We start from the raw sequence: 21,641 nt of genomic DNA, 5'->3' as shown, positions 1-21,641 counted from the left end.
TACAGTACATAATAAACACACAGTTATTAATTAATACAAGAAGATATGTATTACATGTGAACTACTCTACTAAGATATTGCCACTTTTTTCTTATTTTACCATATTGCCACTTTTTTCTTATTTTACCACCTTTATATACATCTTCATAAATCAAGGCTAATATTCGTTCCTCGTATTCAGCCTTGATACATGTAGTCAAGAATACTGATATCCACTACTAGCGCCCTCTATTGGAAGGAAATTTGTAACACCGATTATGTCCCTTACATGATGACATCACTGACCAATCACAGCATCGGTAACATGTGACAGTCTTGAAAGCAATATCAAAAATTAACCGCCGGACGCTGACGCTGCCATCTTTGTTTACAATAACAAGGGAATCTATAAGGAGCGTTGCGATTCGTTGCAATCAGATCTTATCGCATCCAATGAAATTTAAGCATTTTGTGGCACGATTTCTTGATGACATGTATCAAGGCTGAATACGAGAAACGAATATTAGCCTTGATTTATGAAGATGCTTTATATACCACCATTTATATATTATTACTAATTTTTACTTTCTTTTGTCTTCTTCTTTTTAATTTCTGTCAGTCAATGATTTCCAGCCGGAGCACACCAAAGCCCACCCAGTGTCCAAGTCCGATAAAACTGTTCATTCCAGAGTACAAGGGAGAACCCAATGCTTTCTGCATCCAGCTCTTTTGTATCGATGAGAGATACGAGATGAGGTAAGCCTTTGATTGTCTCACTACATATTAATAAAAGTTAGGAGAACAGCATTTTCTATTAGGCCAATCTGATTGCTTTGGCATTTGTTATAGTTGGGTTCAAATTGTGTTGTTAAAGTTCATGTGTGATCTCATTTCCATTTATTTTATGGCCCCAGTTTTAAAGACAATTCTACAACCTGTTGGATATATTTTGTGGTGAATATATTATGCACGTTTGTTTTAATCTGTTTAAACCTGAATTGCCTTTAACTTGTAAATCTGTCAATGCAAAGCATTTTATACTGGGTGGTGGTGTTTACCAGGGAATGCGATTCCTGGCAAAGTAACTGTTCTTTAGAACATGGTTCACATTCAATAGAAATTTCTCTATTTGCCTTTATCTCTTAAAGCTGGTTGAAGGAAATACTTTTGGGGACAATGAATATACAGTGAAACCTGTCTAAACTGGATCATACTGGCGACCCAATAATTATCCCATTTGGACAGGATCCTGTGTTTAGAGAGTTGCATTTTAGAATTTTGAAAATTCGGGACCACGAGACATGATTCTGGTTTGTTCAAGGTCCAATTTTGACAGGTTTCACTGTATACATTTTAGACAATAGTTTGTCAGGTTATTTAGAAGATGAGCTGCTATGCAATCCTGCCTTTAAAATAAATGTTAATAGTTAAGAACTGGTACGGATTTTTGTTTCTTTATTTTTCATTTTTAACCCCCGTCTTTTTTTTCTCTACCCAGATCCTCAGATTTTCTGACCGAAGCTTTTTCAAAGTTTCCAGAGCGTGACTTCTGCATCATTTCTGTTCCACATCTAGTTCCTGAGTTTCCTCTGCTACAGTGCTTTGTGGTAAGTCCTACGTTTGTGCTACTGTTGCCTGCTTTTCATGATAACAGTCGTTTATCTCATTGTTTTTTGAATACAAAATACCACCTACTTTATTCAAATAGTATCTTACTTTACAAGATGATGAACACCCTGCTATTAAGTATAATTATAGTGAATAATTTGTCATTAAACAGTGCAGTGTGGTTTTCCAAGTGACAGGTTCGGTTAGTAAATTTCTGTACTACTGATTCAGAGATGTTTTTGAAGAGTTGGCTCCCTTTAAAAATACCTTATTGTTTTGACATCTTTGAAAAAACCCCATCTGTTTCAGTTTTCAGATCTCATATGCAGGGTCATTTTGTTGTTTATATGACTGGTCGACTGGCCAGATGGATGGATGGATGAACAGATGGGCAGACGGGTGATTAATGTGTTGATTAGGTGGATAGATGATGAATGTATGGATAGGTGGATCGATGGATGATGAATGTATGGATGGATCAATGGATTTTGTACAATTAAGAAAAAAATCATGAATCTCTTAAATTTATTGAATTATTTTCTTTGATTGCAGCGAGTGACTCCAAGATGTAGAAGCACTCTGCCTCATGAACTGTACGTGTTTCATCGAGGCGGACTCCTCAGGTAAGTGGAGGAATATTCTGTTAGTATTATAAGGAATTGTAATGGGGATTTTTAAGGTGTATACTACTAAATCAAATCCAGTAGACGACAATAGTAACATGTGGCTAAAACTTCTACCTGCATATCATATCAATCGACATAAACGCCATGGATATAAATACTACCACCCCTCACCCTTAAAGTGAATCAGAAGAAAACAAGGGTCAAGCTGCTCATTTCTTAGATAACGGGTAGTGTCTATGACTACCCTAGTTCCACACAACACTTGAATACTTTTTTTTACAGGTATCCCATACATATTTTAAGCATAGGGCTACTTGACACAGTGGTACTAGATGAAATAAAATTGCATACATTTTTTTAAAAACCAACACACTTACATTTATCACGAATCACAGGACAGGTGTTAACTTCTCTATCAACAAAAGTTGGGTGCATCTCGAACTTTGACCCAGCAGGAAGTTATTTGGTTTAGTACTACCTTTAAGAATTGATATATGATGTGTTTTATTGCACATATGTTTAATGAAGACAGGATATGTATGATTGTGTACAGTAATAATATATGGTGAGTAAGATAGCCATAAATGTATTTTTGTTTTTAGAATTTTAGTATACATGTACATGCACGCAACCACTCATATATGCATAATGCACAGGGATGAAACGCCTCTCAATTATTATTACTATTATTATTATTTTTGTTAATGCAGTCCGAAAACGTATATCCTTGTTGTCTGAAACCCCACAAAGGTTTTTGGTTTTTTGGGGGGGTTTTCTTTTAGGTTTTGGATGAAGGTAAGTTTTCTCTTTGTGTGCATACACAAACACACACCCTGGATTTTTACAAATGCCATGATATCATTTCTTTTGTTTTGGTTACAAGTCACATTAATTTTCATTGCTTAGCTAAATATGTGTTTTTTTCGCCGCAGAAACATACAATATTTTTCTCTTTTTCAGAGATTTCAATGTGCGGCTGGTTTGCTCCAAAGACATGGAGGATGTCACCAAGCTTGTAGAGACGGTTGACCTTCATGAGAATCTCATCAGGGACCTCGAGCAGTATCACAGCTGCAGGAGAGATTCTGTGAGACAGTTTAAATCTATTTCCAGGCTTACATCCATTTACCAGTATTCAAGGGCAATTTGGGGCAGGATGTAGCCCATTGATGCGCGGTTGGTCTGAGATTGATCCCATCAGTGGACCCATTGGGCTATTTCTCATTCCAGCCAGTGCACCATGACTGGTATATCAAAGGCCGTGGTATGTGCCATCCTGTTTGTGGGATGGTGCTTATAAAAGATCCCTTGCTACTAATGGAAAAATGTAGCAGGTTTTCTCTATAAGACTATATGTCAAAATTACAAAATATTTGATATCCAATAGCTGATTAATAGATTAATAAGTCAATGTGCTCTAGTGGTGTCATTAAACAAAACAATCTTTAACTTTCCAAGGGCAATTTCTCACTGGACAATTCCCCCACAGTTATTTCTACCCCTAGTCAACTCTCCCCTGATATTTTACCACCTGGTCCTTTCCTATCATTTCTCCAATTATAAAATGTTTTAAATTATTTAAACGCAAAAATAGAAATGAAAAGTGAGAAGCCAATTGTTTGAATCATATTATATATTATATAATTGACTGAAAGGTAGCTTATACTGACACTGGCATACTAATCAACTCAAGGTAACTAGATAACTAACAAAAGATAAATTTAGGTGAAACAAAAGTTTTAGCAAATGATGAGATGCAATAGAAGCAATAGAAGTGTAAATTGGTTGAAGTAAAAATAATAAACTTGTCAGTAATCGATGGAAAGCCAGTTGAAAGGTTAAGTGCAGAAATAGTAGACTGCATTAATGGGCATGACTGTCCTACAAAGAGAGAAATTTTATGTTGTAATGTAGCCGTGGCAGTTTAATATATTTTATGTGACCTGGATTAATTGCGGTGCTTAAAGGATATCAAAACAATTGTCAGAAAAAAAAAAATATGGATGATGTATTCTAAATGATTTACCGATAAAAACATTCTCAAGATTGCATTAAATTTTATAATAGCATCATCTTTGAATTTTGCAGGACGGCACTCAGATCCAGGCGTTTGTTGCTGAGAGTTCAAATCAGATTGTCGGTGTGGCGATCATCAGAAGGGAAGAGGTACATGAGTGTACTTAATAATGTCATTAGTGTTTGCCTCAGTAGTTTTTTAAAATTAATCTGTTCCTACTTGGTAAGAATCCCCATCACTATACACCTTGTGGCTACTGTTTTTAGTTGGTCCATTTTTGGTTTAAGTTAATAAGTGAACTAGTGATCTACCAAATGTAACAATACATTTTTTATTTCTCAAACATGGAACTAAAAGGGAAGTAACTCAGTATGATACCTGGCTTTACTCGGTTGTGAAATGTGTTAATAAGCATGGCCCTTGAAATTTGTTGGGCTTGGTAGGCGACATGTATAGATTTATCAGTATTCTCAGAATGCTTATTTCAGAGCATTGAGTATATCCAGTCTCACTACAACATCGAAGACTTCATTTACTAGTACTAGATATATATAGAGCTGTGGAGAAAGTTGCAGATATCAGACCTAAAGTATTTAAAATGTAGTGTAAAATTTTTCTCTTAACGTAAAGGGAGAGATGTAATGCATATAATAATTGTTTTCAGAACATTGAGTATATCCGGTCTCACTACAACATCGAGGACTTCATCTACTACAACCATCACAAGCGAGAGGAACACGCCCACCTCCACCACTTCGCTCTGAACCCAGTGTTCAACCACCTGTCCAAACACTTCCTCAAGGTAAATCCAAACACTTCCTCAAGGTAAACTAACACTCTGAACCCGGTGTTTAACCACTTGTCCAAACACTTCCTCAAGGTAAATCCAAACACTCTGAACCCGGTGTTTAACCACTTGTCCAAACACTTCCTCAAGGTAAATCCAAACACTTCCTCAACGTAAACTAACGCTCTGAACCCAGTGTTCAACCACCTGTCCAAACACTTCCTCAAGGTAAACTAACGCTCTAAACCCAGTGTTCAACCACCTGTCCAAACACTTCCTCAAGGTAAACTGAGGCTCTGAACCCAGTGTTCAACCACCTGTCCAAACACTTCCTCAAGTCAAACTGAGGCTCTGAACCCAGTGTTCAACCACCTGTCCAAACACTTCCTCAAGGTAAACTAACGCTCTAAACCCAGTGTTCAACCACCTGTCCAAACACTTCCTCAAAGTAAACTAACACTCTGAACCCAGTGTTCAACCACCTGTCCGAACACTTCCTCAAGGTAAATCCAAACACTTCCTCAAGGTAAACTAAGGCTCTGAACCCAGTGTTCAACCACCTGTCCAAACACTTCCTCAAGGTAAACTAACGCTCTAAACCCAGTGTTCAACCACCTGTCCAAACACTTCCTCAAGGTAAACTCAGGCTCTGAACCCAGTGTTCAACCACCTGTCCAAACACTTCCTCAAGTCAAACTGAGGCTCTGAACCCAGTGTTCAACCACCTGTCCAAACACTTCCTCAAGTCAAACTGAGGCTCTGAACCCAGTGTTCAACCACCTGTCCAAACACTTCCTCAAGGTAAACTAACGCTCTAAACCCAGTGTTCAACCACCTGTCCAAACACTTCCTCAAGGTAAACTAACACTCTGAACCCAGTGTTCAACCACCTGTCCAAACACTTCCTCAAGGTAAATCCAAACACTTCCTCAAGGTAAACTAACACTCTGAACCCGGTGTTTAACCACTTGTCCAAACACTTCCTCAAGGTAAATCCAAACACTTCCTCAAGGTAAACTAACACTCTGAACCCGGTGTTTAACCACTTGTCCAAACACTTCCTCAAGGTAAATCCAAACACTTCCTCAACGTAAACTAACGCTCTGAACCCAGTGTTCAACCACCTGTCCAAACACTTCCTCAAGGTAAACTAACGCTCTAAACCTAGTGTTCAACCACCTGTCCAAACACTTCCTCAAGGTAAACTGAGGCTCTGAACCCAGTGTTCAACCACCTGTCCAAACACTTCCTCAAGTCAAACTGAGGCTCTGAACCCAGTGTTCAACCACCTGTCCAAACACTTCCTCAAGGTAAACTAACGCTCTAAACCCAGTGTTCAACCACCTGTCCAAACACTTCCTCAAGGTAAACTGAGGTAAACTGTTCAACCACGCTCAAACACTTCCTCAGTGTTCAACCACCTGAACCCAGTGTTCAACCACTTCCTCAAGGTCCTCGAAAACTGAGGCTCTGAACCCAGTGTTCAACCACCTGTCCAAACACTTCCTCAAGGTAAACTAACGCTCTAAACCCAGTGTTCAACCACCTGTCCAAACACTTCCTCAAGGTAAACTAACGCTCTAAACCCAGTGTTCAACCACCTGTCCAAACACTTCCTCAAGGTAAACTAACGCTCTAAACCCAGTGTTCAACCACCTGTCCAAACACTTCCTCAAGGTAAACTAACGCTCTAAACCCAGTGTTCAACCACCTGTCCAAACACTTCCTCAAGGTAAACTAACTTTTAGGGTTGGGACATAGCCCAGTGGTAAAGTGCACAACTGATGCGTGGTCAGCGTAGGATCGATCAAAGGCTGTGGTATGTGCTATCCTGTCTGGGATGGTGCATATAAAAGATCCCTTCCTACTAATGGAAAAATGTATCTGGTTTCCTCTCTATGACTATCATAATGACCAAATGTTTGACATCCAATAGCCGATGATTAATAAATCAATGTGCTCTAGTGGTGTCGTTAAACAAAACAAAACTTTAACTTTAAATAACTTTTAAAATATCTTATGTTCTGTAACTTTAATGGCTCAAAAGATTGTTTTGTTTTGTTTAATGACACAACTAGAGCACATTGATTTATTAATCATCAGCTATTGGATGTCAAACATTTGGTCATTCTGACTTGTAGTCATCAGAGGAAACCTGCTACACTTTTCCAAATGCAGCAAGGGATCTTTTATATGCACTTGACCAGTTGTGGTGCACTGGTTGGAATGAGAACAAACCCAATCAGTTGAATGGATCCATAGAGGTGTTTCGATCCTGCGACGCAAGCACCTCAAGTGATCACTCAAACGACTGAGCTAAGTCCCACCCCTGGCTCAAAAGAATTGCAGATCCTGAAGTGGCTAACTCGTGGAGGACATGTTTGTTATGCAGTGGGTCAAAGGATAAATCCTCATAGACTGATCCATTAGGGTTTCTCCTGTTTTAACCAGTGATGCACATTGCTGCACAACTAGCATATTTGCTATTCTGTCTTTGAAAAAAATCATACAGCTTCTGTCTTTCATTTTAAAATATTACTGGGTTGGTTTTTTGTGTATGTGTGTGTGTGTGTCTTTTTACTTTGTGGTCCACGTTGGTGACTGTGGTGATATTGATGTTTTCTCAGTGTGTGTCCAATTCTTTGCCATTTTTGTTCAGTTTATTTCTCTGCATGATAACACTTTTGTTAAAGCTACAGTGTACTGTATCACCTCCCCATTTTATAAAAAATGTTCATGATGTGGACTGCCTCCCCCCCACACACACACAATCATGGCTGTTTTATTAAACAATTGATACTATCAATGTACACTGGTAAACTGACTTAATGAAATAATTGACTGATCACTTCTTTGTTGACTATTTTTCCAGGAAATTCTTCGCTTGGGTCATAAGACATGTTTGTACTACCCACTTTATCCATCCTACATCAGCAAAGAGGTAAGACAGTCAGTCTAATCTTCTTAGTTCTCTTGTTTTATCTTATAGAGAACTAACGAAATGATTTTAGAATAAAATAAATACATTTGACTAACTGAAAATATTAATGTGTAGTTTGTATTTAAAGATTACTAGTAACGTTGTAAGAACAGAACACAATTGTTTTTACTTTTGACATTAGGCCTATCATATGAGATGAAGGGAAAGGAAAGGAAGGAAATGGTTTATTTAACGACACACTCAACACATTTTATTTATGGTTATAGGGAAATGAAAGGAGACGAAAATAATAGTCTAATGATACCTCAGCACATTTTGATGTATAACATATAGTCATGGATAGTACATATAATGCCAATGTATTGTATATACTGAATAGATCTGTTTGTGGGAAAGTGCATATAAAAGAGACCTTGGTGTTTTTTGGAAGTAATAGCCTGTGTGGCAGAACTGGTCTCTCTCTGTCTCTCTCTCTCTCTCTCTCTCTCTCTCTCTCTCTCTCTCTCTCTCTCTCTCTCTCTCTCTCTCTCTCTCTCTCCCTCTCCCTCTCCCTCTCCCTCTCCTCTTCCCCTCTCTCCCCTCTCCCTCTCCTCCCTCTCTCCCTCTCTCTCTCTCTCTCTCTCTCTCCCTCTCTCCCTCCCCTCTCTCCTCTCTCTCTCTCCTCTCTCTCTCTCTCTATCTCTCTCTCTCTCTCTCCTCTCTCTCTCCCCTCTCTCTCTCTCTCCTCTCTCTTCTCTCTCTCTCTCTCTCTCTCTCTCTCTCTCTCCTCTCTCCCTCTCCCTCTCTCTCTCCTCTCTCTCTCTCTCCCTCTCCTCTCTCTCTCTCTCTCTCTCTCTCTCTCTCTCTCTCTCTCTCTCTCTCTCTCTCTCTCTCTCTCTCTCTCTCTCTCTCTCTCTCTCTCTCCTAAATATTAAAATAACCATATATTAGATAGGCCTACCAAATAGCTGTAGTCTAAAATGCATTAAGGTGTCGGTGAACAAACATTCCCTTCATTTCTTTCTTGTTTCTTTACAGATAGTCCAGGGCTAGCTCTGGGACTCGCCAAATTCACCAACAGCGAATTTCAAACACATTTGGCAAATATTATTTTAATTTGGTGAAATAATTTTATGAAATAATTGATAGTTTGTTTGAAAATAACTGGGTTTCTGCAAAAAACATTATTTAATAGATAATTTGGCAAAATTTTCATCTGACCTAGAGCTTGCCCTGATAGTGGATAAGTCTTTTCTCGTGTGTTTTCTGAATATTCTCGATATTGAACACATTTTGTTTTCTTGTTAACAGATCGTTGAGAAGCATTCTCTCGTGTGTTGTCTGAACAACCTCGTACCAGTGCGGGCACGTCGTCAGATTCAGTACCCGGTCCAGGACCTCGCAATCAATGCTCCATCGGAGCGCATCCTCCGACCACACGAACCCTACGCTCTCAATCACATCAACCGGAAACTGGCATTGGAACCAAAGGTAAAACACAATATATGAATAATGAATATGTCTATAAATTATTTCAAAATGTTTTGTCAATTTATCAATATATGACGGTCACAAATTGAATAAAATTGATAATAAAAAAAAACCCAACAACACACCTACAACAACAGTAACAAGAACAATAACTAAACAATTCCTATAATTATTATAAATGATTCAACTTGTGTAGTTGAAAATACATGTAAATCGGTTTCTTTTGTCCATTTTTCTGTGATGATGTCTCATTTCCATAGTGATATCATAGTGATGCAATTTATATATAGGGTTTTATTGTTAGACATCAATATTTGACAGCATTCTCTAAGCCAGAAATTAGTCAATATAATTTTTATGTCCCAATTTTAATAAAAAGATTCTCACTGGGATACCTGAATATACAAATCAAAAAGGTTATCATTATTTCGTGTTTCAGAAGTTAAAATAAAAACGACCGAATCTTGTGTGAAATACCAACAAATCTTATAATTTGACTTATTTTTTGTAATGGATTGATAATGATGGATGGTCTTTCAATGCTGTTCTATGGCATTATGAAATGCTCACTAGCCTGATTTTTAAGCTTAATCTTGAATGAATATCATAATTTAAAAGCCAGTCATATCATTAACAGGTGCTCATGATACAAATCCTATGTACTGCCCATATTGCTACAACAAGCTTTGGTAGAGGTATAATATATTAAAGATTAAAGTTTAAAATGTTTCTCGTTAAAGGTGACAATAAATGCGAGGATTGTTGTGGTGGGTGCTTCAGATGTTGGAATCTCCTATCTTGAGTCACTGGCATACTGGTGAGTATTGATAATCATAGCATGAGACAGGCTAGAAACAAAGCACACCTTCATCCTGCTAAACAAAATATATATTCTCTTAAAAAAAAAGTAGGGGAACCTGAAATATTAATGTTAATATCAACTATTAGACCGAACGTTTTGACCACAGACATCCTAGTAAAGAACGTTCAGGGTCTGTTATCAACACACCGAAACACATTCCATAGTTTGCACATGTATCACACGGTTGCCCCGTACACGTGCGTGGGGTATCATTCTCGATTTTGACAATTTCCAGGAAGGTCCATTAATCACTGTGGAACATTATTTCTGTCAATCTTTTACATTCTGTTGATCATACAGTTGTTATTGTTTGTTTTTAGTCATTTTTATTGTTTGAATTTGCGATTTACTGATAAAAAAAGGTCAACTTTCAAATTTCACTTCTGACCCCAATTGTCCTTCAAGATCTTTTGTGGTCAAAAAACCTACTGTAATACTGAGCTACCGGTTGCACGGTTTGTCCAATTAATTCACTATTATTATTATATAACCATTCCCCACAGCTAATATACCTTACAATTTTGGCAATTGTAACTTCTTATTAGAGTTCTCCTACTGTTTTTGAAGAGTATATATTTGGGCAAATACATTTTAAAAGAATTGTTTGCAATCCCTGTTGGGAACTGTTTCTGTCTACATGTTCTCCAAATTTCTAAATGGAACTTTATTGAACTTTGAGCTATTTTAAAGTTAACTGTTTTTTGTTGTTGTACATCCAGACCTAAGATGGGAAACAATCCTTAATGGGCAGTTTGTTTGCTCATCTTGACTTCTGTGAATTTCTGAAAGGGTCTTGGACAGATTACACTATTATAACAGCCATCTAAGAATTGAAATTTTGCTTTAGCCGTTTATGGATTATGCTAAAAATTTATACAGATAACTCATTTCATTTTACATAACCGAGTACAACCATCTATACTATGTCCTAAATGCTTGAACGAACATAAATTATTTAAGACAAAACTTGTTTGAAAACTGGACAAACAAAATTATTATGCTGACAGTTTTCAGAGGCTTGTATAAAATGATAGTTTAAATTTTACTCTGTGTATTGGTTTTCAGTCCTCATCTGCGGTTCAACAACCTGTCTCTGATATCGCCGCACGGGATGCCTGGAGAAATGCCGTCAGACGAGCTGCGTGAACAGGTGTTATCTACCAGGTGAGACAGGTGTAAATCCAAGGGTGATTGCTGGGAGTGCACACCTTCAAATTTCAAAGTGTCAAAACGTTAAAGCCAATTTTTAGCCTGTTTTTCTTAATCGCAAGTGTTTAAACTTTGTAAATGTAAATATATGCTGTTACATGTGTGTAAGATAAAAACAGGCTTTCTAAATTCGGCCCACAGTGTTAATTAGATGAATACAATGAATTACCACTCGTGTGGGGGGGGAGGTGCACTTGTGAGGACAGATAATGTGAAGAAAAAGATTGTTTTTAGTGGGGAACATATAATATCTAGTTTTGTTTAATAAGATTTTACGAAGACCATGCAACCATTCTCAACTTTCTTGATATGCTGTAGTCTCCTGGTAACCTGAATGACCATTCTTGACGTACTTGCCTGTTAAATGTGTATAAAATAAAAGTACAATGATTTTATTATTATATTATTTTATTTTATTACATATCAATTTCATTTAATCTTTTTATTGCAGTCACTGCTACAGTCTGGAGGACAATGCAAAGATTGCACTGAGGACTTGGGTTAATGTTATTTATGGCAAGATGACAGCAATTGACAGGCAAGTTTCCTGTTAAAATATCCCTTCTTGGGCCTTGTTTTAATCTATCACCAATGTCACTGATGGTAGTACTAAACCAAATAACATCCGGCTGGGTCAAAGTTTGAGGTGCACCTAACTTTTAATAGAGCAGTTAACTGAAATTATTAATTAATACCACAAGTCATACTCCTACCACTAGTGATAAGTGAGTGTTTGTTGTGATAAAATATTTCATCTGGCCATTCAATTCCTATAATTTAATTTGAACTAGTGTCAATGTACCAACTACCGTTGTGCTTGAAACATGTGCGGAGTCCTACTAAAAATAGCATAACAGTTTTTGTGCAGAACTAAGGTAGTCATAGATGCTACCTGTTATCTATAAAAGGAGCAGCTTAACCCAATTTGTTTCTGATTTACTTTAAGGGTGATGGGTGGTAGTATTTATATCCATGGTGTATATGTTAATTGATACGCTGCATGTAGGAGTTTTAGCCACATACGTTACTATTGTTATTTTAAAACCACAATTCAGTGAAAAGAACTTTCCTGTGTTTGACTTCTACAAAACAGTCATAGACAATCAAACGATTGTTAACATAATTGACTACAAGTTTTCCTTTCTCTATCTCTGTTTGCAAGGTCGGGACTTAGCCCAGTTCTAAAGTGCTTACCTGATGCATGGTTGCTCTAGCCTCAATCCCTGTCTGTGGGTTCATTGGGATATTTCTCATTCCAACCTGTGCACCACAACTGGCATGTCAAAGGCTGTGGTATGTGCTATCTTGTCTGTGGGATGGTGCATATAAAAGATTCCTTTCTTCTAATGGAAAAATGTAGCGGGTTTCCTCTCTAAGACTATATGTCAAAATGACTAAATGTTTGACATGCAATAGCCAATGATTAATAAATCAATGTGCCCTAGTTGTGTTGTTAAAAAACAGAAGAAGCAAGAGACATCCAATAGCCGATGATTGAAAAATCAATGTGCTCTAGTGGTGTTGTTAGCCGATGAAAAAAATGTGAGTGGTGTTGTTAAAAAAAAGAAAAAAAAAGAAGACATCCAATAGCCGATGATTAATAAATCAATGTGCTCTAGTGGTGTTGTTAAAAAAAAAAGAAAAAAAAAAGACATCCAATAGCCGATGATTAATAAATCAATGTGCTCTAGTGGTGTCGTTAAAAAAAACCTTTAACCTTTAACTTTATGTTTGTTTGCAGGAAGAAGAAGCAGGTGACGGTGAATGGGTCGATGATTGTCCCGTACGACCACCTCGTGCTGTGTGCGGGTCAGCAGTACCAGGTTCCCGCCCCCACCGGGGTCGACATCACGCAGAACATCTCCACCGAGGACGTCATCCACGACCCCGAGTTTCCGTTCTCTGGCGTCACGCCGCAAAACCTCTACCTCGTGAATGACGCATTTGATGCAGCCGTCGCACTCTACAAGGCCGACACGGAACTCAAGCCAGACAGTCAGTTAACCTTCAGACTACTGAATTAATTTCTGATAAAAACCATATGGAGGTGGGGAGAACAAATTTATAACTTTTACTCACATATATTCCCTTAATTCTTTTTATAAATATATAAAATAAAGTTCATATTTGAATTGATAAGTATTATTTTTGTGTGTTTTTCTAATTTATATGATATTTTAGATCAGTTAATGTTGATTAAAATTAGGCAAACAATCTAAAAAGTTGTATTTACTTAAGGGTATTTGGTGATTTTCTTTATTGGTAAAATGATCAAATTTATTATAAAATTAGCTGTCTCAAATAGCTATCAATTCCTCAATTGGACTGCGACATGCCACCATTATTGTCAAATGAAAATACTTGCCGAAAACCACCTTAAAGTTTGCAACTCAAAATTCCCAAGTATTTTACCGAAAAACTAAAGCCGCCATACTGTCATCTAATCTGTTTCCTGTATTGTACCCTGTGCGCTTTTCATAATCCTCAGACTTTATAAAAAACAAACCCGAAAACAAAACAAAATCCGAAGGTACATGTACAATGCTAGCTCAAGTTTGATTTAAACAATATTTATTAAAGTCAAAATACTCATTCAGTACGGATTGGGATTGACCAACAGGCAAAACCTGTATATTAAAATATAACACAATATAACAGAAATGTTTCAATTTTTATTGCAATATTAATTAATGGTAAAACACAAGCACTCATGTAACAAGGGATTGACATTAAAGATTATAGCCAGGATAGTGATGTAGGTCAGAAGGAGACACAGATAGGCAACAGGGGTGGTGCTTGTCAATTTGACATTTTCAATATTTGCACTAGTAACGGGTAAAACCCTCGCAGTTCGCCAAGCATGCACAAATTGGATGTGGCATGCTCCTGATTAAATGTCCAATAACATTTTGGAGGATCTTGTCCCATTCTTCTTGGAGAGTGGCACCTAATTCAGCCAAATTGGTTCTCATGGTCCAGGATTAGTGCCCACAACTTGAACTGAACACTGGCTGTGTCTGGTACATGTTGATTCTGTTTTGATTAACAGCTGTGATGGAGAGAAAGTGCTGCTTGTGATTAATAATTTGCTTCATTCTTGATGCTGGTACCATGGAGTATCATGGTAACAAGAGTAAGAAGATATGAAAACACTGATCTTGTTTGGCAACTGTCTGCGAAACTACCATCAAATGATGGGCAGTAATTGGTGAATATATGATAACCATAACATGTAATATCTGTAACACATGACATAATAAATTGTCTCGCTTTCTCCGTTGAGTTGACATGTTTTCCTAGTAGATTTGCCAGCAATCCCACTTGGTACTAGTAGAATGTCAAACCCCTCTCTATGTGCTAACTCGTGGAAGTATCCAAGTATCATGTTCTTGAATCGGGTCGCATCGATATTTGATGATGCATAATTTTCTAACTGATGGAGCTTGGATGTATAATAATAATAATAATAATAAAATTCTTTATTTTCAGAGGGTAAACACATTCAGTACAAGGTGACTGGTCTCCCATGAGGCCCTCTCTAATCTATACATGATATTATACATACATACATACATTCAAAGAAACAACATCAATGTACATGTAATATGTATAGCATGAGAAACAATAGCACATATTATGAATATTTAAATAATATTTAAATCAATTTGTTAAGAAACTTGAGTCAGTGATAACTCAATACATCATAATTATTTTAACAAACACATCAAAATCAACAACAAAGGTATATCTTAAAATTGATTATTATTTGAATAGTGCTTAGTGCTATATAGTTTGGTCAGTTCCGAGAGTTGGAACACAGATGTTACCTCATCACTATACAAGACATCTGAGGTGATCGTCTATGTAGGAGAATAGTTCTGCAAAAGCAGTGTTCCTGGCTGTATCTGGGGTAGGGTTCTTCTCAAATGAGTAGATTTCTGGTATAGAGAGCTACCAAACATGGAGGATGATATTTCATATCTATAGCTACAACATCACATCAACTCAGAGAATTTGTAATGAAAATGATATTTAGTACCTATATAAAACAACTACAACAATATGCATTGAGAATCTGATGTTGAGTCTGTGTTCAAGTTCAGGCAACAGCACATTTATTCCAAAGAAATATAGCATAAATGTAGAACAAATAGTGTCTATCTGTATAATGGACTGTTCGCATCATCACAACATGCTGATGCTAAATGGTGACCACTGAACAAACTACATAAAATAAATTAATAATATTGTTATCATTAGATTGTTTGGCCATGAAACATTGGTAGACACGACAATCTAGTCTAAAACATTTTGCGCCGTGATATGAAGAATATTATCCATTTTAATGAAAATATGGTAGCCATATTGGAAACAAAAAAAGGCTAGCATAACAGATTTGAAAAATAACAATATTTGGATAATTTGGCTCCGAAAACATTGGTGTATATACACCACAAATATTTTTGTATCTTTATTATTAGCAGAGATGTAAGACACTAAAAATTCGCTTGTCACAGCCACCACAGGTCAAATCCAGTTGGGCTCCAGTTTTGAAATAAACAGTTTGAGTAGATTTCTAGGTTTTTACATTGTAACAAATCTTATAAAACGGGAAATTCACAGAATCTGGCAAGTTGACTGGATATATGCAACTTTGAGATGGTACCTTTAAGATATAATTATGAGGTAAAAAGAAACTTGATCATGATGGTCAAAGGATGGGATACAGCCCAGTGGTAGAATAAATATTGCCTTAGGAGCAGTGCGTTACAGATTCAGTCTCACTCAAGGAACACAGTGGGAGGTTTTCCTTCGTCAATCAGTGCTCTACAACTGGTATAACGAAGACCATGTTATGTGCTGTTCTGTTTTGGTGAAGTGCATATAAATGAACCCTTGTCTGCCATTCTGCCAGAAAGTAATTTGAGGATACTTAATAAAACAAACCCCAGACCATAACACCACTAATAGGTGGTTATGGGTTTGAAATTGAAAACTGCATTTCATGCACCTGACACATTTTAAACTACAGTTCTCGGACTAGCATTTACAAATTATAAAAAATATATCCATTCATTTTCAAGATTTTAGGATACTTAGTTTTACCCTCCATATCATCTGGCAGAAAGCCTGCATGCTGCTAATGAAAAATGTAGCAGATTTCCCCAGAAGACTACTGAGCATTACAGAAACAGGTTTTACCATGGAAAACTGGTCAGTGATTTTAAATTGTTGTTTGTTGTTTGTTTTTCAGAAAAAGTGGTGGTGTATGGTGTGTCACTTGACGCCTACACTTGCTTGCAGGCTCTTCTCAGTCTGGGAATACAAGGCAGTCAGATTGCGTGGGTTCATCCACCTCTCATGTATCTGGTAAGTAACTATTACAAAATAACCATTTTGCAAAAAGTAATTTCGGACTCTGATTTTCTAGTATACATGTCTGTTAGTCTCGTTTAGGTGCAAAATGTTGGGGTTTTTTTTTTCCTACTCCATATAAATAAAGATAAAATATGGCTTGTGTCCCTCCACTAGAGGATGTTCCCCATCCCCCTCCACTCCAAATATTGTTCCTATATAATAGGCCTGTTTAACACATGAAAAAACCCTACACATTTTGCTTGACATAATTGTTGAACAACTGATAAATAAAGAGAATTATTAATAGATGATTGCTATCCGACTATTAATTATAATTAATGTGCTCTTAGTGGTATCTTTAAACAAAGACTTTAAACTTTATTCGATGGTTGTCATTGCTGACGTGATGCCGATGATTATTTCGTGTTACAGGTGACGTGTATCAACAACAAATCTGTGGAGGACTGTGTTCACCAGGCCGTGAGGGACGCCGGCGTGACCATCTACTCCAACTTTCTCCTGGCACAGTTCAACGATGGCGAGAGCAACTGCACGGTGATTCGCTCAGCAAGCTTTACATCGTTTACAGACCCGCTCAGACTGGACTGTGATGTAAGTCAAGACTCCCATTATGATAGGGATGCAGGACGTAGCCCAGTGGTAAAGCACTCGCTCGATGCACAGTTGGTCTGGGATTGATCCCCGTTGGTAGGCCCATTTGGCTATTTCTCATTCCAGCCAGTGCACCACGACTGGTATTTCAAAGGCTGTGGTATGTGCTATCCTTTCTGTGAGATAGTGCATATAAAAGATCCTTTGCTGCTAATCAAAAAGAGTAGCCCATGAAGTGGTGATAGCAAGTTTCCTTTCTCAATATCTGTGTGGTCCTTAACCATATGTCCGATGCCATATAACCGTAAATAATATGTGTTGGGTGTGTCGTTAAATAAAACATTTCCTTCCTTCCTTCCATTATGATAGGGGCTGGAGTTAGCTCAGTTGGTTGAGTGCTCACTTTAGGTGCATGTGTCGCAGGATCGAACCACCTCAGTAGATCCATTCAACTGATTGGGTTTTTCACGTTCCAACCAGCGCACCACAACTGGTCTAAGGCTGTGGTACATGTATGTGCTGTCCTGTCTGTGGGAAAGTGCATATAAAGATTCCTTGCTGCATTTGGAAAAATGTAGCAGGTTTCCTCTGATGACTACGAGTCAGAATTACCAAATGTTTGACATCCAATAGTCGAAGATTATAAAAGATCCCTTGCCACTAATAAAAAATGTAGCAGGTTTTCTCTGTAAGGCTAAATGTCAAAATCACCAAATGTTTGACATCCAATAGCCGATAATTAACAAATCAGTGTGCTCCAGTAGTGTCATTAAACAAAACCTTTAAATTAAATTAAACTTTCATTTTAATTCGGGCATTTAAAAGTTAAAACCAGACAAAACAAATGTTTTGCCAAGTTGAAACAAATAACAGGAGATGACATTACACATCTTTTCTTTTTCAATAACAGTTATTTCAATTTTATGAAAATTAATGAATATCCTGCTGTAAAATTGCTTTTTGGCTTAAAAGTTGAAAGTAATATTGAGTTAACTCCCTTGAATAGTGAAGGAATTAAATTATGTCGTCAGGGAACGTCATACCTGATGATGTCATTTTATATTGATACAAATTTTGTGCGATTTTTCCTATCTTCATTACTATAGTGTACGTACTGAAAACTATCTAGAATGACAACATGTATGAATAACAATGACATCCTTGTTTTTGAATGTCTAGCATAGGTATTCTTTAAGATGCTTTGCAGTGTTATGTGATAGCAAAACTCAGAAAACACTCTTTTCTTTTACTTGTTCTTGTTAATTTGTTTTTGATGGTACAACATGTATCATATTTTCACACTTTTGTCCACCTAATATTCAAGCATTCTGTCCTTGGCACATAATTCGACTGTCTGCCCAGGACATACCAGTCATGCACCATTTAGACAGGTTAAAAATATATATTGCTAATTTTGTCCACCTGTACAATACATATAGTATATATATATATATATATATATATATATATATATATATATATATATATAGTTACAGTTCTCCTTTTTATTTTTTTGCAGGCCTTTTTTGCATTCTACAGGAAAGGCGTAGATCATGAAGCTTTCAAAGGTACTTAATGTTATACTTAAACAATTGAAAATTCACATTGAATTCACCCTCACATACATAATAGGTACAAACTGTTACAGATTGCAAATTTAACAATTAATTGGTAAAATTTGTTTTAATTTGGTGAAATAATTTCATGTAATAATTGATATTTTGTTGCAAAATAACTGGGTTTTTGCCATTTTTGAAGTTTAGTAGATAATTTCACCATCACATTCCTGATGTATGATCACTTGTGCCCTATTCCTGATAATACTTTTCACTTTCAAAGTCAAAGCGCTCAAAATAGGACCCTCAGCAAGCATTGAATTTGGGGATTTTTGTTTTGTTTTATGTGTATTCAGACCTTTGTTGTCAGTTGAGTTACATGTAGGTCACGTTAACAGTCATTACTATCCCTTCACACACATGCCAGTGGCCAACAAGCATCCATGAACTGAATTCACTGTGTTCCCATCGTTTGAATTAACCTTTTTTTCCCCCACAGCATTTATTTAACAAGATTAAGAGTAAGCAGAAGTACAATTCTTTGAATGCTGGGTGAACAATATGTTAATTTTCAAAATGAACAGTTTAATTCACAGTTGAATAATTAAATTTCCGTTACATTCGTTACAATATAATGTCATCCGATTGGTCCAGCCTTAGCAATGGGAATTTTTTCATTTCTCGATGAATGTAAAAATTACGTCATCAGGGAACATCATACACATGTACCTGATGATGTCATTTTATATTGGTAATTTGTCTTACTGGGCGTTATTGTTTTAACAAAAAGAATAATTCAAAATAAAATATGAACTTTTAATGTTATTATTAGTAAGTATGTTTCAAATTTAATTATAAGTATTGTCTGTTATTTCTGTTGTATGAAAAAATTTTAAATTCAAATGTATGTGAGAACGGCTTCGCCGATTCACACAGTTTGTGGATGACTTTTTTCTTTACTGGTTTGTCACTTTTTAAACAGCAATACAGAATAGATTTATGTGACAAAAAAAATTGAAAACTTCAGTAAACTGACATTTTCACTTAGTCTGGTTTAGAAGGGTATCATTGTATATTGTAAAGCATTCCTAACAACATAAATGTACTTTTTCTGATATATTAATAGATAAATAAATAAATAAATAAGTGTGTGTATTTGTAAAATCTCTGTCTCCATCTGTCTCTGTCTGTCTCTCTCTCTCTCTTTTTGTCTCTCTCTCTCTCTCTCTCTCTCTCTCTCTCTCTCTCTCTCTCTCTCTCTCTCTCTCTCTCTCTCTCTCTCTCTCTCTCTCTCTCTCTCTCTCTCTCTCTCTCTGTGTCTGTCTCTCTGTCTCTGTCTCTGTCTCTGTTTGTCTCTCTCTCTCACTCTCGCACTTTTGCTCTCTACTTGACAAATTTATTTCAGTTGGTTATGTTGGTTCTTTGTATGGGATTTCTATATGTTGGTTTTCCTCATTTCAGCTATCAACGATGCGTGCCTGGTGTATGATGGTAAACTGGTGATCGATTCGTCATTCCACACCAATGATGTCGCAATCCGAGCAGCGGGGACTCTGACAAAATTCAAGCGAAAATATCATGCTGAGCCCTGGACTCACGCAAACTTCAACTCTAAGGAAGTTGGAATAGCGGTTGGTTGATTTAAAATTTTAAAATATCACTCAGGTTTTAATATGAGCCCAAAATATTATCAGCAATGTAGCAAATTTGGTCTGGAAATTTGTAGCCATATTCAGGTTTCAGTTTGCCAAAAAAAAGATAAAAAAATTAAGGCTCTTTAAAAAAGAAATGTATTTATTTGATTTTTAAATTAGCTTTTTGGAAAATTATTTCATTCGGGATATAAATTTGATAATAACTGGTAACTTATTTATTATCCTCTGTTTATGTAAGAAGAGGTCCTAATATAGACACACCATCTCCTGAGTAAGAATGTCCACTAACATACATGAATATGTACGTACATAGTGGAAATAAATATTTAAATTAAATAAGAGTCTGAGATGAACAACATCAGGCATTTTCCAGAATTCCAGATTTTAGCACCACCTAAAAATGGTCCCTGCCCTTGATCTTTGATTTAAAAAAAAAAAAATTGTATTCAACAACACCACTAGAGCACACACCACATGCATACCACAGACACCACACACATGCACACACACCACACACACATACGCACACAGACACACACAGACACACACAGACAGACACACACACACACACACAGACAACCACACTACACTCTGTAGCTATAGCTGCCTACCTAAAGTTTCAAATATTACAGCCTCCAGGGCTTTAGACTGCATCAAAGTCGAGGCAGTACACATTGTGTGCAAAATACAGATGCCCAAAATAATCACGCCCAAATGAACTACAAACATGCTGATCTCAAAATATTGCACCTCTAAATCACTGAAATATTAAGTTTTAATTATATATACAGTAGAATCTCGTTGGGTTGAACTCAGATAGGTTGAATAGACTGCAACGCTCGAACCAAAAACGAAGTCCCATGGTTACATTTACACTTACATGTTGTTGACCGAATGGCTCGGTCGAACTACCCGATGGGTCGAACACTTTTTCGTGCACCGACGGGGTTCGAGCCAACGG

General features: G+C 36.8%; 1 protein-coding gene across 2 annotated transcripts in view; it reads left to right on the top strand.

Annotated features, from left to right (window-relative positions):
* The window catches only part of LOC121370094 (cilia- and flagella-associated protein 61-like), a 92,266-nt gene that overhangs the window by 16,951 nt on the left and 53,674 nt on the right, over window positions 1-21,641 (top strand). For both annotated transcript variants that reach the window (XM_041495196.1, XM_041495195.1), the window contains exons 9-24: window positions 599-735; window positions 1,478-1,586; window positions 2,140-2,210; window positions 3,174-3,300; window positions 4,302-4,379; window positions 4,895-5,032; window positions 7,890-7,958; window positions 9,249-9,428; window positions 10,169-10,245; window positions 11,356-11,454; window positions 11,951-12,037; window positions 13,241-13,494; window positions 16,754-16,869; window positions 17,290-17,469; window positions 18,989-19,037; window positions 20,487-20,656. In XM_041495196.1, coding sequence (XP_041351130.1) covers window positions 599-735; window positions 1,478-1,586; window positions 2,140-2,210; window positions 3,174-3,300; window positions 4,302-4,379; window positions 4,895-5,032; window positions 7,890-7,958; window positions 9,249-9,428; window positions 10,169-10,245; window positions 11,356-11,454; window positions 11,951-12,037; window positions 13,241-13,494; window positions 16,754-16,869; window positions 17,290-17,469; window positions 18,989-19,037; window positions 20,487-20,656 — 1,941 coding nt within the window. The remainder of the gene's footprint in view (window positions 1-598; window positions 736-1,477; window positions 1,587-2,139; window positions 2,211-3,173; window positions 3,301-4,301; window positions 4,380-4,894; window positions 5,033-7,889; window positions 7,959-9,248; window positions 9,429-10,168; window positions 10,246-11,355; window positions 11,455-11,950; window positions 12,038-13,240; window positions 13,495-16,753; window positions 16,870-17,289; window positions 17,470-18,988; window positions 19,038-20,486; window positions 20,657-21,641) is intronic.

This window comes from Gigantopelta aegis, chromosome 4, assembly GCF_016097555.1.
Source record: "Gigantopelta aegis isolate Gae_Host chromosome 4, Gae_host_genome, whole genome shotgun sequence".
Lineage (NCBI taxonomy): Eukaryota > Metazoa > Mollusca > Gastropoda > Neomphalida > Peltospiridae > Gigantopelta > Gigantopelta aegis.
This window is presented reverse-complemented; position numbering and strand designations above follow the sequence as displayed.